Source organism: Rhamphochromis longiceps, linkage group LG17 (genome assembly GCF_057381845.1).
Source record: "Rhamphochromis longiceps isolate RC_006_pf linkage group LG17, R_longiceps_female_GT1.1, whole genome shotgun sequence".
NCBI lineage: Eukaryota > Metazoa > Chordata > Actinopteri > Cichliformes > Cichlidae > Rhamphochromis > Rhamphochromis longiceps.
In genome coordinates, this window is record NC_140573.1 from 42,682,642 (window position 1) to 42,701,218 (window position 18,577).

Consider the following 18,577-nt stretch of genomic DNA (forward strand, 5'->3'; position numbering starts at 1 on the left):
GGAGTGGGCCCTCCACCCCAAACGACCTGAGTCTCCGCAGCAGGTACAGCCTGCTCTGCCCTTTCCTGTAGAGGGCGTCTGAGTTATGAGTCCAGTCCAGTCTATTGTTCAGATGAACACCAAGGTACCTGTAGCTGTCCACAGCCTCAATGTCCATACCCTGGATGTTCAGTGGTTGCAGTGGAGAATGCTTGTGCCTGCGGAAGTCTACCACCAGCTCCTTGGTTTTACTGGCGTTGATCTGGAGGTAGTTCAGCTGGCACCAGTCCACAAAGTCTTGGGTCAGACCTCTGTACTCCTTGTCGTCCCCATCAGTGATGAGGCCGACTATTGCAGAGTCATCAGAGAACTTCTGCAGGAAGCACTGGGTGGAATTGTGGGAGAAGTCTGCAGTGTAGATGGTGAAGAGGAACGGAGCCAGAACCGTTCCCTGTGGGGCCCCCGTACTGCAGACGACCCTGTCCGACACACAGCCCTGAGTCCTCACATACTGTGGTCGGTCGGTGAGGTAGTCCAGGATCCAGGTAGTGAGGTGATGGTCCACTCCAGAGTTCTCCAGCTTGTCCTTCAGAACCGAGGGAAGAATAGTGTTGAAGGCACTGGAGAAATCAAAGAACATGATTCTCACAGTGCTTCCAGCGGTCTCCAGGTGAGCGAGGGAACGATGTAGGAGGTGAATGACGGCATCATCCGCTCCAATGCCAGGCTGGTAGGCAAACTGAAGTGGGTCCAGTGATGAGCTTGTTAGGCGCCGAAGCTGAGCCAGGACCAACCGCTCCAGGGTCTTCATCGGGTGGGATGTCAGAGCCACCGGCCTGTAGCTGTTGAGGTCCTTGGGGCGTGAAGTCTTTGGCACTGGTACAACACAGGAGGTTTTCCAGAGCTGTGGGACTCTTCCCAACCTCAGGCTCAGGTTGAAGAGGTGCTCCATCACCCCACACAGTTGGTCCGCGCAGGACCTGACGACCCTCGAGCTGATGCCATCTGGGCCCGCTGCCTTCTTGCCATTAATCCTCCTCAGTTCCCTCCTAACCTGGGTGGTTGAGAGAGACAGGCTGGAGCCTTGTGTTGAGTGTGTATTGGATGCTGTTGTTGGGGGTGGGGGGGAGTGAGCAGGGTGAATAGAGGAGGTGTGAAGGGTCTGAGGTGGAGCAGCAGCAGTGGGGGTGGGTGAGTCTGCAGCCGATGTTGGAGACTGCCTCATGGCTGAGTCAAATCTGTTGAAGAAATGATTCAGTTCATTTGCCCACCTCACATCCCTCCCAGGCAGAGAGTTCTGCTGTTTGTGGCCTGAGATGGTTCTGAGGCCTCTCCAGACTTCACCAACGTTGTTTTGCTGAAGCTGGTTCTCCATCTTCTGCCTGTAGCTCTCCTTCCCATTCCTTATCAGTCCCCTCAACTCTCTCTGCACCCTTTTCAACTCCTCTTTGTCTTTGGATTTGAAGGCCCTCCTCTTCTGCTTGAGGACAGCTTTAATTTCTGGGGTAATCCAAGGTTTGTTGTTGGAGAAACACCGTACAGTCCTGGTAGGTACGGTGTTATCCACACAGAAATTAATATAGTCAGTTAAAGCGGCAGCTTTGAATTAAAATAAATAAAATGTATAAACTCTTTCCGTCTCGTGTACAAACGGCAGAAAACACACACACGTGTACAAATATAAAAACTAATAAACCTTTAATATGAGCAGTTTGTACAATTTACAAATCGCATTAAAATGTCTGAAATTATTTGCAAATCCCAAAGTCGAACCACACCCATACAAGAGAAATCAAACTGCATATAATGGCATATTTGAGTTATATCAATACACAGGGTTTACATAAAACATCAGGTGTATGCGTTTAAGCAGAGGAGCCATCACATGAAACACTGACATGCAGCCCCTGTAATCACTGTGGCGGACACGTACAAAAATAGATTACACTGATGCACTAACAACTGGCTGATTTCTGAAAAGTCTTTATTTATGTTGTACACGTCCTGACAATATAAGGTCATCCCTGATGGAGGAAAAGATATTTAACCGGTCCAGCGACATAAGAATATATCAGCTCGGTTGTCAAAAATTAAATAAATACAAGCTTTTGGTTTCATATCAAAAGAAACTGCTACAAAACACCAAATCTCAAGATGTCACGCAGAACTGGCGTTACTCACACTTTAAACAGTTTCTCCATTTGTTAAGCCCGTTACATTATCCAGTAATGCATCACCAGTTCAAAACAATGAAAAGAAAGGGGAAAGGTTTAAGGCACCGTTGGGTCGTCTACTGCAAACTGCTGCAGCAGCCGTTGAGCATTTTAAGTTTGCGCCATCTGTTCAACTTCACACTGCAAAAAGGAAAACGCTCATTGTTCAGACCACCTGGAATCCTTGGCCTCCTTACAGTCTCTGGAATATTTGGAAATTAGTATTCTAACCTGTAAAAAACGTGATAGTGCTTTAGAGACAAACCAGTGGTTGTATCAGTACAAGAGGCTGACAGGTGAGGAAACACGATCAGTTCTGTAGGCCAGCATGTAAAGACCACACGCTGGCGCATTAACGACCCAACACGTAAGAGGGGAAACAAACAAGAGAAACAAAAAGATTCGGGTATATAAAGGACTATAACAAGAGACGAGAGCTCCAGGTGAATGTTAAACACTTTGCTATAACAGCAGAGTACTGGGGCGCCCCGCGGGCTGCTGTCCCCCAAATCGAGCCCAAAGAGTGGCTGAAAAACCAAACGCAGCGACCACGACGCGACCACGACGCGACCGACGCTCCGCTCTTCCAGCTAAACCTCGTGCATCCTTGTACTGCCGAGCGCGGCGTGAAAAATGTGCGCCGAAGGTTTACTTTGAGTACAAAGATGTCGTAAAGCTCGTGCTTCACATATTTACAGCACAACCTAGAAGCCTGTCTTTACTAAATGGTACTAAACAGGTTAAATACACTGTTGTACTGAAAGTTTATGTCGAGGCACGCTCTGCCACATGCAGCCGTACATGGCCAAACGTATTCCATTATAGCAGGACTTTATACTACGAATAATAGAAGACTGGAGTCTCTGCAAAAACCTTAAACATCCACAAGAGCTTTGCTTACTTCTAAAATCTGTGACGTTTCTAATATAAAGAGTATTAAGAAAAAAACAAACACTGCTGAACATCTTCTCTTGCAAATTTCCTGTTTTCAGAAAAGTAAACTGAAACAAATGAAAACGCTCTGCTGTGACACACTGAAGGCTTTCCTGTTATAAAGCAGCAACATCAGACTGGTGCTGTGACGTGGGAGGAGCACACGGTAGGAGGTTCAAACACGAGCCGCCCTCACGAGAAGCCCGGGGAGCTGGCTGAGCGGTGATGCTGCAGGTGGGCTGTAGTGTTCGTGACACTTGTGGCGAGGCCAGAGGCCTTGAGCGGCGTGCTGCAGCCCTGTGCCTGTGGAAAGCGCTGGTGATAGCGGTCCAAGCGTAGATACTTCACCGTCACCAGCTTACCTGTGAAACAGAAGCAATCACTGCAGTGCTCCTCCATACATGAGCCAACCCATCACAGGGTCATAAATCATGAATATGAGCGACATGTATTCCCATAAAGCTGATTCTTTCAATGTTTGTGGCAAACTGGACCTCTAGCAGATGCGTAGCATACGAGGGTTCACCTACAGGTTGCATTTACTTCACTGTCGGCCACGTGCATCGTCACTCAGAAAGCTGGAAAACTATCACGTGAAACGCCTGAAGGACGGGTTTTTGTCCTTCGAGCATCTAAATCATGTCTGTTGATATTTTTGTTAAATTGGTACTGCTGACATAAACCACAGTGATTTGTAGACAGTGTTTCAAAGAGTACAGATTATTGCTTTAAATGTGATTATTTATTAGACTTGATGTTTTGGAGCCTCTGACGGATCCTCCAGCAGTGGTTTTTCAGTCTGGCGCTCGAATCAGTTTTAAATTTTGGTTTTAGGCACAAAAACACTTCTTGACTTGGATCAGACGCAGTTCCCTCTGACAGGCATCCAAGCAGCTGCCATTTTATTTTATTCAATTCTTACTTACAGGCCGACTCTGGAGTCACACTTTAACTTTCTTATGCGTGACACCAGACCGATTTTATTGATAGTATGCTGGTGTGTTTGGGCCTCCGTGACAAAACCATCTCACACTAATAACTTCTGTTTTTAGCCTAACATGTAGCCAGTCTTTGTTGAAGTTCAGTTACTGATATCGATGTTAAAAATCCCCCAAATTAAATTCTCTCTTTTCCGTTTCATAGCCCTACCTTTAATATTCAACACATATTTTAGTTTAATGTTCAAAGTCTTGAATGAGTTCCATCCTTGGATCGCTGTTCCCCTTGTTACAGACCATCCTTACTTACATGGCTTATATCATTTTGTAGGGAAATCCTGCTAAAGCCCAGAGTGAATATCAGAGGCTCCTCAGTGTTGAAGCACAACGTGTCCTGTTTGCTCTCATTTACAGTAGAAACTGATGTTAATCACAGGGTTGACAAACATGTTCCCTTTCTGTGCTCTTCATGTATCACATGAGTAATGATGGCTGTGCATTATAAAACCTTACGTGAGGGTTTGACATAGAAAACTATTTTTTCCAGTCATTCGTATAAAATTCTTCCATGTTTTTGGTTAAACTGAACATGTTCGACAGCAGCACCTGAGCTGTGAGCAGAACTGTTCTAAGGGGGAGATAATCTCGCATCTATCAGAGGAAATCAATCAGGTTATTTGGACGCTGCTTTAGACTCTGTGTGAACTCAATGAGGAGCAAATGTGAGCTGAACATGATTGTATTTCACAGCACGTCACTGAACTTGATCCAAACATCTCAGTGGTTCCTTTAACTGCAGCACGGGAGTAGCATCATGGAGATGATCAAAACTTTGAAAAGCAGCTGTAATCCTGGCTCCTGTTCAGCAGCATCAATACTGGCGTGGACTCTGGCAGCAGCTCCAGCTGCACTTACAGTCCACTTTCATTAGGAGAGTTTTGGGAGATTTACCTACGGTATCTATTTGCTTCCATCAAATTCAATATGATCATTTTTTCTTAAAACTGTATATTTTCTCAGACATTCGCTATATTTCATGTTTTATTGTGAATAACATATCATGTGTGATTTACCATCAAACCAGGAGCCATGAAGCGCCTTGAAGGCTTTCCCTGAGTACTCTGCAGAGAGACACTTGACATAGACGCAGCCCTGTGAAGATAAAGGAGGCGGGAGTGACACGTGCAGCTAACAGCATTAAAGCCAAACTGTGGGCAGGCACAACGTACCTCTCGTGAGGTCTTGTCCACAGCTATATGGACAATGCCATCATTATCGCTGCATTTCTCCAAGATGGCCTCACGAATGGCTAGGTCCCAGTTCTCCCCCACCTCCCTGAAAACATCAGGTAACAAGAGCAGAAAGTCACGTCTGTAAACACTGAGGACAGAAGCATCAATCGTTTGTCACCTCTGTTCCATCAGGACAGAAGGGCGATAACAAACGTGTAGTTCTTAAAATGATATAAAACACCAGCTTCCAACAACTTTCCACCCAAAGCAGAGCTGCTGGACAGGACTTTGCTAAATGTGCAAGGAAATTGTTGCTTCAACCTTTAGCAGGAACAAATAACACGGAGCCAACAGGTCAGCAGACGATGCTCTTAACACGGGACTGCATTTCCCCTCCAACATCTGGACTCTGCAGAAAGTTGTCTGGGAACTTTTGGGAACTTTAGTTCTGCTTTTTATAAAATCGTCCCAGCTTCCACCTGCAGCTGGATCACTTCCTGTCGGACAGACTAGGCAGGCATGCCTCACTCTCAGTGCATCGACACCAGTTCCCCCAGGACTATTTACACTTTCTCCTCCCTGTTCACCAACAGCTGCACCTTTAGTCACCAGCCCATCATCGGGCTCATCTCAGGTGCAGACGAGTCCATCTGTAGGAGGGAGACTGACAGCCTGGTGAACTGGTCGAGTCTCACAACAGCCTGTTTGTAGATATGGACGCCTGGATATGCAGACTCACTGTTTGCAGCTTTAACTGCTTCAACTCTTCTGGCAAGGCTTTCCACAAGGTTTAGGTGTGTGCTCATGGGAATATTTGACCATCCAGAAGAACATGTGTGCAGTCAGACACTGGTGTTGGATGAGAATGCCTGTGAAGCAGAGGGTTGAGGGTGGGGTGCCGGGGGAAGGTTGGCTGTCCCAGCTGACAGCAGTCATCTAATCCCAGTAGGACGGCGGGGCCTGGGAGAGAGAGTAGCGACGGGCACGGAGAAAACGACGAGCGACTGAAAAGCTGCTCCGTCAAGAAACGGTAAATTAAACAAACACCAACAGCAGAGTTGCGTGTCTGTGGTGCCGGCTTTGGGGACTGGGGGCGTTACAGCATGGTGTGCAGTTCCCCCTCTGCTTCATCCCAAAGCTGTTCTCTTGGGTTGGGGTCAGGACTCCAGTTCTTCCACAACAAACTCACTCGTCCATGTTTTTAATGACTTGTTTTGTGTCCTTGGGTGCCGTCATGTTGGAACAAGAAGGGCCCATCCCCAAACTGGGAGCACGAACCTGTCCAAAATGTCTTGGTGTGCTGAAGCACAAAGAGTTCCTTTGACTGGAAGTAAGGGGGCAAGGCCGACTGCTTAAAAACAGCCCACCTCCACCAAACTGGACAATGCAGTGAATGAGCACCGTTCTCCATCCATTAAATGGTTATGGTAACATTAATATCCTAATATTACAATCCATCAACAATTGTTTTCCAAAAAGTCTCCATCACATCCCAACGGTGCTCCATAAGACTGATCTAGTGACAGAACATTAGAGTACAATGAGCTCTGTGACACGGAGTCGTATCCATGTCAGCAACAAGACTGAAGCAGCTGATGGCTTTGAAACGATGCTCAGCTGGTACCAAGAGGCCCAACGTGTGGCGATAACATCAGCCCCACACCGTGTCACTACCACCAGCCTGAGCTGCTGATTACAGGGTCGGTCCGTACTTTCAGAAACAACACATGTTCATCTTTTCCATTTATAACGTACTTAGTCTTGAAAACGTTCTAGTCCTCTACCCTGGGACATCTTTAGTGATGTATGTGATCCTAACAGATCATCAAACATGTAGAAGAAAGAACTTACATGACTGGATCAAACATGTTCCTGATTTTCAGACATGGGGTCAGGCTGTTGGGAGGTGAATTCCTCCGGTCCAACGGAAACGCTGAAACAGCAACATGATCAAACTGTTAACGGGCAGGTGATCGCAGTAAGAACATCTCCATAAAGTTTACAGACTGGTTAACGTGCCATTAGGTCCATCAGCATTTAGACAAACAAGTGGCCTGAAACGCCATCTGATCAACTAGACGCTCTTTAGTGCGTTACCTTTTCCTTGCCAGACTTTGGAGGAGCCCTTGTCACAATTAAGAGAAGGCTGGATCCACCTCCAAACCAGGAAGTCTGCTCCACCAATCCTCTGAGTCTCTGTTCGAATCCTTGATTCATTCGCTGAAAGAAAACTCACGGCTCGCTCCCAAATCTTTTTCATTTTCCTCCTGCAAAACAAAATCCCCAAATCATCAGTACCCCAACTGGGCACAACCCGGAATTTCTCTTATACAATATCCCGTCCATGATGTGGGATACAGACTCATGGAAATGTATCAAATACCTAGAAACAATTAAAATCTATAATTAAATCCAACAAATAACCCCCCATTCCACCCCAGATTAAATGAAGAAATAACAATAATGCACGTCAGAAAAATACCTTCCAAAGGTTACACATAGGGGTGGGCGATATAAACGATATACATTTGGCCAGCGACAGATTTTGACTATACCGCTCTATCGCGATAGCGCATGTTGATGATGTCATCAAGCTGCGCCTGTTTTGGTCGAAAGAATCGCAGCAGCTACAACCATTATCATCTGCAAATGATGGCGGGCGACAGTCACAGCAAAGAGATGAAGCACTTTTGGAATATGGGGAAAGCCAAAAACTGCACTTCCTCCTCTTCCGTAACATTGATTCATTAATGCTGAATTCTCTCGCAGCTGCTCTGTTCCCATGTTGTTGCAGTATATTAAACACTAACCTCGTATTGTGGATGAATGATCTCAGTTGTTCTCCTGACTGAAGTTTGGCCCGTGTACAGCATCCTGCTATGCGACTGCATTTGTCCCTGACCACCAGAATCCCTCACGTTAACTTTTATCGAGTGGAAAAAAAGTTCATCCTCCAGCTTCACTGTGCTAATGTTATGCTAACATAGCTGTGTCGCTAGCAATCACGTAGCACAACATTATATACCAGCTAGTCCAACTTCAGTAACCTGCAAACGTCACTGCTGTTTAGTTTCTGTCTTCATTTATAATGGCACACAAAGCGCTTTACAATGCCACTATGCATTCACTCTCACATTCACACACTGGTTATTTATGTTGGAAGTGGCAGCAGAGCTGTACGATTTAATTAGTTTCAGAAATCTCTCAGTCAGAACATGGTATGAAATGTTTAGGTGGAAACTAGCGAGCTAACTTCCTGTTAACTTCTAACTCCGTTAAATGTAATAAATTCTGTTTTCATGGATGCCTGGATGTTAAACTTAATTGTTACACCTGGTAAAGCAGCAACGCTGATCGTTTTATTAAAGATGAAAGAATTTAGACAGTTTTTAAACTCTCAGTGATGCTGCAGTGTTCGTTTGACTTTGGGACCTGAAGCTGACGGAGTTTTGGACCCAGATTACTCCATGAAGCTCCTCCCTACGGCAGCCGTAATGCTCTGACGATCCATCAAGCTGTGCGGCTTATCAAAGCTGTACTAAAACATTTTTAACAGATTTCTGCCAAAATCGGTCCGAGGTCAGTAAGCACAACCAGAATTCATACATAAGGCCCACTCTCGATTTTTGAGAACATTAAAGGATTTTAAGTGTGGAAAATACGTTATACAGAAGAATATATCGCGATACATATCGTTATATATCGTTACCGCACGTGCTTCAAATTATATCGCAAAATGAGTTACATACTAGTTACACAGTAATTCTACTTATTGATACCTTTCACAAACGGAGAGTTGAGTTTCAATCCAGCTCTGACGTCTGGACAGAAATGTGAAATTTCCTCAAAGACCAACGATGTAAAGTTAAATCTTATAACGTACAAAAAGTTCAGACCCACCTCAACCAAAGAAATTAAAAAATAACTAAATAAATAAATCAGTAATCTGATTACCCGAGGAAACTGCTTTGAGGTCTAACACTAAAGATGGGACTTACCGGTCCTGCGGCTGAACCAGCGAGTCTCTGACATGCGGGATGGGCAGGTAGGGCTGTAGGTCCTGGTTCTCTTGGCAAGCCTCACCATGAGTCTTCATCACATCTGGATAGGAAGAAGGTACCAAACTCATAAGCAAACACTTCCTGTCTGACATCCAAGTGAATACGGTGCGGTCCTTACCGATGATCCTCTCCACCATGTCGTACATTTGTCTCGTCTCCGCCTCGTCTCTCCTCCAGCGATACTTCACGTAGCACACCACGCTCCACACACAAGCTGCCGCTGTGCAGACAAACACAGCATTCACAGGTTCAAACAGACCAGCTAAACACTGCCTCCACATCTGTATCAATCTAAACTCTGATGGATGAATCACTGAAGCTGGTGCTGCTGACAAGAACGTATTCAGGGTATATTTAGTCATAATATTCGTTTATCCTTGTTTTAAGGAACCATTTCTTATCAATCAGCTGACAACAGAATGTCACTCCTGCTCACCTACAAACTATTTGATCTTTCTGTTTAGTGTCAAAGTTTTTATATCATTTATTGAGAAAAATGCATGAAACAATCATCACCTGTGTGACCAGAAACTTGGTGGGTTTTGCTTTAATAACAATTTGGCCCCATTTTAGTGTCTTTGTAGCAGACCACACTTTAGTTGCCAACAGCAGCTACTGCAGCAGACCATCAAATCATGGCATTAACACCACATGGATCTCACACCTGGATGGGGTTTGACTGATTTCCAAACATCAGTCGAAAGACAAAATGTGTGTTCCTTTACAAATGACTAAAAAATAGATCCCATTAAAAAAAAGAAGCTGTGTCTAAATCACGACACACTGCAAAGACATGTTTGATAATTCCTTCTAAAAAAGACTCACGTCAGGTGCTCGCCCCTCATTCACAAACCAGATGCAGAAACTGCCCCCGCTACCATGAGGGGAAGGCTTTCTGAATCATCTCGTGAGGGACAGCACCCACCTGCACAGTCCTCATTATAAACTCCATGTTTACAGTTTGTGTGACGTGGTTTATTCACCGACTGCAATGAGGAGGACTCTGTTTATGATGGTGAAGAAGGCTCGGCGGAAACGGCACGTGAAGGACATCTTGGGATGAGTGGACTCCAGCCGAGCGATCTCAGACACCTTAGTCACCGGCTCATCCGGCACCGGTCCCACCAGCCTGCAAACACCGGCACAGAAAGTGAGTGCACGTGTCGCTCTCACGGAGGCAGCGAGGAACTCTTCAAAGAGGCTGAACATTACCTAATGCCAAATTCCTGGCCTTTTTGGATGATCCAGTCCAGAGAGTCATTAATTAAGCCTTTAAACGATTTATTTTGAGCCTGCACAGAAAGAAGAGACATGATTCTCATTTATTTTAAGCAATTTCTGCTGATTCACTTAAAGAGCCAGGTGCTATGATGTTTATACATGAAGACTCACATGTGCAAGCACATACGAGTAAGCTGCATTAACCTGGTTACTCCACATGGACAGCAATCAGACTGCTGCCACACTTTGATTTAACTGTGTGATAAAAGATGGAACTGCTGACGTTTCCTATTGAATGTGTTGTTGTGTGGATGTACCAGTAAATACAGCGAGGCCTCATCTATGGACACACTCCGGTTTGGATGATTTGGGTCTCCACAGTCATGCTGGCCTGTAATCACAAGATTAAACTGATGATAATCTCGCTTTAATCCAACTTCCCCAGATCAGCACACACACAACAACGAGCTGATATGAGCGGACAGACCACACAAATGTCACAGACATCTGTTTGTGCTATATGTTTCTGTAAGGACAATAATACAGCCTGTTAGAATCACCACATAATGTCCCATAATGCTCATTCTCTGTACTCTGTGTGTGTCTGAAAATTTACTATTAAATCAAATTTCAAAGGAAGTTAAACGATGTAAAAATGGAGCAAATATGTTAAAATCTTGTGTTCACATTAGCTGATGTGGTAACTGTGCTGTCATAAATCTGATACTGTGAAATAACCGTTTCCATATACAGTTAATAAAAATTAAAATCATTACCAGCAACAAAGGCCAAGTGGTCATGAAGACTGAGCAGCAGCTTTTGGATCACATCCTTCTGTAAAAAGAAACGCCCGATTATATTAGAAAGTACCAACAAAACTGCACTGATCTGCATATTTATTCATTTTACTGACAAAATCTCTGCAGAGAAAAAGGCCATTACACGCAGAGGGCGTGGCCAAAAAGCAGCACGCCACTCTGAATCTTTCGGTCAAACACAAACACAACAAACATGTTGGGGATTTAAGTTCTTAAAAAACACGTTGTGAAAAGAGTCGACATCATCCCAATGAGCAGAGACGTTTCTGGACAATAAAAAGGAAGAACGACTCTGGGCAGCAGGAAGAATTTCATGGAGGCCACGTTCATGTTTCCGGTGGGCAGTGTGGCAGTGGGAGCTGAGACTAGACGTGGGTTTGTTTTTTAAATCAGTTTCCCAATTCAAATGGATTTTAGTTTGAATAAAGCGTTATTGATTCATTGAATCCTGAATGATTTTCAAGTATAAAATTTGCCAGAATCTCAGGTCAAAGTTCATAAAAATATTTCAACAATCACCAAACGAGAGCAGGACACAAAGACGTAAACACAGAGCGTGGATCGTTCACCCGACGGCACGTCTCAGTGTACCCACAGACCAGTTTACCATCAAAATCTGTTTGATCCTCAGTTACTCTGACACAAAGGCCTCTGCTGTGATGCTCACACCTCTGATCAAGTCTCACAGTGTCAGCTTTGTTTTTATACACAGATATAAACATGGAGAAGTAAGAATAAATGATCAGAATCATAATACTTCTGAGTCAAAACTCCGTGACGAGGCCCAGCTGAGGAGGCAGAGGAATCGTTTCAGAGAGCCGACTGACCCCAAGCAGCGTCTAGATGTGTCTGAGGACAAATAGGATTATTTTACTATGTGTATCTTCAGAAATGGTGCTTGTTTTGAGCCACGAGCGTACTTGTTGGTGCCAGAAAGTATTAGCACCAAATTTACATGCGTTTTTCTACCTCCACTCAGCAGCCATCTTTAATCCACTGTGGGTAGTTCTTATTTGAAGCATTATCTGAATAAACAGTAGATTCATGGTCATGGTGCCATGTCATCAGGTGTCAGGCAGGTTATCTGACCTGCAGTTTAATAGTTGGACACAGGCCTCTGACAGAAATCGCTCTTCATGAGCTTTTTTATCTGCTGTTTGTTGCAGCTTGGTCAGCTTTAGGCAAAACACTACGTAGGTTGAGATATTCTAAAATAGAAAGCATTGAAGTAGCACTTTTCCACGGTGTTGTTTTGTTTAAGCTGGGAAGTGCAGATACCCCACTTTGCTAATGACAGCGAGTCAACATCTGTCAGAACTTTAGGAACACTGCTGGCGCAGTGCTGTGAAAACATGTTGGCCACCAAACTGATGTGTTTATTTTTGCATGTTTGTTGTGCTTAAATGTTTCAGATCTTATATGAACAAAGATAAACTGAGGAAACTGAAAATGTCATTTTCAGATGATGACATCATGTTTTTAAAAAGCTATCCAACCTACACTGTCACACGCTTGGACACGCCTTCTCATTTAATGCTTTTTCTTTATCTTCATGTGTATGTATGTAGCTAACAAAGAAGTGTAAAACAACTCAAAACATGCTTGAGATTCTTCCTTTGCACATGCTGGTATTCTCCGATGAGCTTTATGAGGTTGTCTGCAACGCTAACAAACTGTGGACGGCGTGCAACTTTGAGGAGTCTAAAATATAAAACACATTTGGAGTTATTTATCAACTTTCTCTTTGCTACATAATTCCATCTTGTTTCATATATTTGATGTCTTCAGTTTGTATCTACAATGAAGAAAGCAGCAAAAATAAAGACAACATTAAATGAGAAGGTGTGTCTTCTGATTGGCTGTCAGTGTGGTTCTATGTAATATGTAAAACTGCCCACTAAGCCTAATAATTGGTGACGCCATGATTTGCAGCAAGAAGTGCAATCGAGCATGTGTGATAACTGCCAATGAGTCGTTGCTATCACTCTACAGGACTTCTGCAGACTTGTTTTTCATGTAGCCACCAAATCTGTTCATTGTTTTTACGGCCTCGATCTTTTTGGTAAGCAGTGGTTTTAGCTTCGAGCTCTCGTGGACGGCATTTTCACCCCATCTCTGTCTTATTGATGCTTCCCTCAGGGCACCAGTAAACCCACTGTAGCGTTCGCATTGCTCACCGCCGCTGATTTTCCTGCTGTTAGGGCGCAAGAAGCCGCTGCAGTATTCTTGTGAACAATAGGTGGCAGCACTCAGGCAATATCATGACATAAGTGTTGCTATAGGAAGGGAAGAAGTCACAACTGAAAGCAAAGACTTTCCCCGAGTGCCCATATTTCAAACAGCAGTAACAATCCCCTCTGCATACATGTCCATCAGAATGGGACGCCAACCTTGGCTAGGTTGTATTATTAATATTATGAAAACATATAGCTATGTTTTCATATTCAGATGACACCCAGCTTTATCAATCCATGAAATACGACGACAGGTTGTCTTAAAGACAAAGACCTGGGTGGCCTCTAATTTCTTGCTTCTAAATTCATTCAAAACTGGCGTTATTGTACTCGGCCCTGAAAAGCTTACAAACATGATGTCCAACCACATACTTTACACCGACTCTAGTAAAACCTTGGAGTTGTTGTTGATGAGGATTCAATGTGCAAAGTAAACAAATATGCAGGACTCCTTTCTTGCATTTGTGCAATATTTCTAAAATTAGAAACATCCCATCTCCGAATAATGCTAAAAACTGGCTCGTGCGCTTATTACCTCCACACTGGATTACTGTGATACATTATTGTTCAGCTGCCCTAAAAACTCCCCTGAAAGCCTTCGGTTGATCCAAAACGCTGCAGCCAGAGTGCTGTCAGGGACGAGGGCATTGATGATCATCTCTCACACTGGCTTCATGGCTCCAAGTTCATTCCAGAACCTAACTGAAAATCTTTCTCCTCACATACAGGGTTTAAGACCTCATAACAATATCATCTCAACAGAGCACTTCACTCTCGGACTGCAGGCTTACTTATGGTTCATATTTAAAAGTAGAATGGGAGGCAGCGCCTTCAGCTTTCAGGGCCACCTCCAGTTTGGCACAGACATCCTCGCTACCTTTAAGATTAGGCTTCAAACTTTCCCCTTGGATAAAGCATCTGGTCAGGGATGGATCCGGTCACCCTGAACCCTCCCTTAGTTACAGTGCAATAGGCCTAGGTTACTGTGGGCTTCCCATGATGCATTGAGTGTTTCTTGTTCGCTCACTGTGCTTACACACCTCTCTGTATGTAATCATTATTTATCTATCATCATTTGCTCTTTTCCACAGTCTGTCACCCTCCCCTGGTTGTGCCAGAGGTTCTTCCTGTTAAATGTTGTTTTTACTTTCCACTGTGTGCTTGGTCACGGGGGGTTGTTGGGGTTGTCTCTGTATACGGTAGAGTCTCTACCTTACAATACAGAGCACCTTCAGTAACTGCTCTTGTGACTGGTGCCATACGAATAAAACTGAATTATTGTTGAATCATAAACACTGTCCTGTACTGAGGCAAGTGAGACTATCTGATAACTCTCCGTTTCTCTCGGTAGGCCGTCCACTCCTGGGGAGTTTCATCACTGGTTCAAGTTTTCTTCAGTTGTGGATAATAGCCTTCACCACAGTTTGCTCCCAAAGCCTGGCTTTGTAACCCTCTTCAGACTGATGGAGGTCAGAGTCTTTGTTTCTTACCTGTTCATACGTTTCTTTAAGTTGTAGTTAATTAATGATTAAACAAGAAGGCAATTACTTTTCAACATATGGCCCATTAGATCTGTATACCTGTGTTCAGATCAAATCCTCATTTATCATCTTGTACCAACTTGGATTATCTGATATCTAATGTCACAATTCAGTTGATGATCTGAAACGTGTGACAAATACACCAAAAAAATAAATAAATCAGCATTAGGATAAAGCATTGCAAGTTACTGAAATGGTACACACTGTTAATCTAATCATATTTTCTGTGCTGTACATTTGAAAACCTCTTAACTTAAAGAGTAGGGGGAGCCTGAAGAAAGTATTTACTTACATTAGGTGTGTCAAACTCTGGGGGAGGGCTATTAACTGAAAATGAAGAAGAGACAGACAGTCAGGACAATTCTCATAAAAGTTTCCAAAGTACACGGATTGAGAAAAACATCCATAAATTACTTTTTCTGTTAAATATAAAACTGTTAGTGTGTGCATTCGTAGCTTTTGCACATTGTGCATCATTTTAAGTGTAACGTGATTCTTTTGATAGTCACATAATCCTTTTATCTGTAGGGGCACAAAAAACAACTCAGAAATCGGTGGAAGTGAATTTGGAGCGCCGTCCCCGTCCGACTGCTGTTCTGTGCTTGGGCAGACTGACTGTACAGATTCCTGCCAGTCTAAAAATGCTCATCTTTGGATCTGTTTGTATTTGGGAATCTCTCCAACTTTGGTGTTTGTTCAGCAGGAACATCCACTCAAAATACACAAAGAATAAACACTTGAATACATTACCAGGCAATAAAACAACTGCATGCATTACAGTCCCTAAACGTTAACACTCCAAATAGGCAGTTCGCCCAGATACTCACTGACGTTATCCACCTCCATGGCTCCTGAACCCCTCATCCTGAGGTACATGAGGCCCAGCAGCACAAAGAAGAGACACGCCGCTGTGAGCAGGAACATGGACAGGTAGTGAGCGCTAAAACTACCTGAGGAAGCTAGCTCTTCCCTTTTGAACTGCTGGAGAAGCTCATCTTCGGGAGCAGACACGTTTCTCTTGAGCGCTGCGTGGCCGTAGGAATGGTTGGGAGCAGGGGTGTGAGTAGAGTGGTTGCGCCTGTACGTCTGCGACAGACCGCTGTAGGTGGAGAAGCGCGGTGTCAGCTCGGTGCTGTTGCTTCTGGATGCTCCGTCCTCCCCGGTGGCCGGACTGTTTTTACCGGTGTTGCCTTTGTGGTTTTCGGTAAGTGACCTGTAGATGGGTTTCCTTGGAAGTGTGTGACTCCGCGAGTCTCCCAAGCGGCTATAGTCCCTTCTCCTTAAATCATCTTCCTCTTCATCCTCACCTCGACTCCCCCCCATGCTTAGAAAACGACGAGGCGTAGCTTCTGTGTTCTGCCCATCGGTCGCAGACCCTCGATCAGTAACGTCGGAAGATAACGCCACACTGGGGTGGTTTCGTCGAGGCTCCAATCTGTCGCATTCTGGGTCGCCGACGCCAAGCCCACTAACTTCCTCCTCGTCCGAGTCTGAGTAATCTCCAGCTAATTTGCTAGCATTCAGGCGAGACGCCCCGCGACCATTTAAAGAGCGAGATTTCTTTTCCATATCCTCCTCATAATTGTCCTCGTCCCCTGAGTCGTCGTAACGCCGTAGTCCCGCATCGGGACTGGGTCTGTCACCGACTCCCCAGCCCAGTGAGACACGTCTCTCTCCGTTCTGACCCAGGGAAAAATTGCTGCTTGGTGTCGCACTGTGGTCGTACCGACTCTTGATAGCCACACTCGGCGGTGAGGCAGGCCTAATCTTAGGCTGCTGTTGAGAACTGGAGCTTCTGTTCGCTCTGCCACTGGGACCGAGGCCTTTCCTCTTTAGTGGGGTTTCAGCATCAGACTCGTCGGAGCTGAAGCCGAGGAGGGAGGACTTCCGGCCCGGTCTCCTGCTTGTATTCAGGTGCGTGACGTCATGGCTGACTGGCCTAGATGCCACTGTGCTACCGCCGCCAGTGGTACTGTTAATGGCACCGATAGTACGGGTTTTACCAGGTCTTAGTCCTCGCTGCTGTTGCTCCTCGCGAAGCTTCTTGAGTTTCTTCAGGTACACCGGACGAGTGTTTTCAGTAACGGGCCCTGGAGTGAAACCAAAGCGTTTTAATTCCAAAAAAAGCTCCTCATCCGTTAACTGTGTTGACGCCATCTTGAAAAGACCTCGAAGACGGTTCTGTGACGGAAATGACGTAGAGGTGAAGTGGCAACCAACTGGGCTGTGTTCAAAATCACCAACAAGCTGCGAAAATATGTCGCAGACACCCCCTTTATTACGTCGCGGATGTCTTCAAATAATAGTTTGTTTCACTTTTTCTGTGCGCATATTAAAAATCTAATTACTTTTTTTCAAACAAATAGCTTTATTGAACGTGTAAACAAACAAAAGTAACCATCTAACAACTGAAGGCACGGTAACAACGAAAAACATACAATTTCAATATGAAAAATATAAATAAATACAAATCACACAAAAAGGAAAAAGAGTCAGAGAAAACAATCACATTAAATCAAAATTGTTAGGTAATAAAAGTAATTTCACGTCACAGACTCACTGAACCGCTTTACGTCATTCTTCCAGTAATTCCAGTCAGGCTTTGCTTTGAAAAATCTGCATCAGTGAATAAAATATTTTCCAAATAAATTTACTTTTTTTCTCGTTTGTTTGTTTTCTGTTTTTTAAACAATTGTTGTTGTTATTTTTTTATTTACAAATTCCACTTTACTACTCAGTGAATGGAGTAAATGGTCCAAAAAGTGAACGAGAACATCTTCAGAGACTGGATGAAGTCCTGCAGCGATTAGAGGAGGCGGCCCTGAGTTTAAATGTCAGTTCACAGAGAAAGAAGTGACATTTTTAGGACACCGGGTGGATAAGACAAGCTTACATCCAGTGCTGGCTAAAGTGAAAGCAGTGCAGGGGGCGCTACCCCCAAAATCAGTGACAGAGCTCAAAGCTTATTTGGGGTTGTTGAACTACACAGCATTCTGATTTTAAGCCCTACAGACAGAGACACCAGGAGATGAGTGTGCAGGGTGGGTGTGTGCTGTGGGGGGCAGAACGAGGTGGACGCCCATGTTAGAACAGCTACATCAGTCACAACCAGGAAAAGACGCATGAAGGGCCTGGGCAGAAGCTCATGTGGTGGCCACATATGGAGACTGACACTGCAGACAAGGTGAAGTACTGCAGTACTTACTTTACGCAGTAAGTACATTACTGTACTATATATGTACTGTATATGTACATACACACACACACACATATATATACATATAACCAAGTACCTGCAGAGGGTCAGGCAAGTCCTGAGGAGGGAAGGAAGGGGACCGGGGACTGGTGAGTGTCAGCACCACAGTCCAGGATGAGACAACGAACATCCAAGAATACATCAGGAAGAT

The 18,577-nt window shown here is 44.5% G+C and overlaps 1 protein-coding gene across 1 annotated transcript; it reads right to left on the bottom strand.

Moving 5' to 3' along the window:
- Positions 1 to 1,711: 1,711 nt before the first annotated feature.
- On the bottom strand, positions 1,712 to 17,356 carry lemd3 (LEM domain containing 3). The gene is made up of 13 exons (XM_085386430.1): positions 15,998 to 17,356; positions 15,463 to 15,497; positions 11,354 to 11,411; positions 10,895 to 10,968; positions 10,569 to 10,648; positions 10,340 to 10,485; positions 9,475 to 9,576; positions 9,294 to 9,396; positions 7,393 to 7,562; positions 7,147 to 7,228; positions 5,293 to 5,398; positions 5,137 to 5,215; positions 1,712 to 3,487 (listed from the first exon to the last, which is right to left on the bottom strand). The coding sequence occupies exons 1-13, from the start codon at positions 17,325 to 17,327 to the stop codon at positions 3,318 to 3,320; spliced, it is 2,535 nt and encodes an 844-aa protein (XP_085242556.1). The 5' UTR covers positions 17,328 to 17,356; the 3' UTR covers positions 1,712 to 3,317.
- Between the last annotated feature and the right edge of the window lie 1,221 nt (positions 17,357 to 18,577).

Coding starts and splice junctions, on each gene's coding strand:
- lemd3 (XM_085386430.1), bottom strand. CDS start 17,327: ATGGCGTCAACACAGTTAACGGATGAGGAGCTTTTTTTGGAATTAAAA. Junction 9,397..9,474: donor CATGGTGGAGAGGATCATCG/GTAAGGACCGCA, acceptor CTTCCTATCCAG/ATGTGATGAAGACTCATGGT. Junction 5,216..5,292: donor TGGACAAGACCTCACGAGAG/GTACGTTGTGCC, acceptor TTATCTTCACAG/GGCTGCGTCTATGTCAAGTG.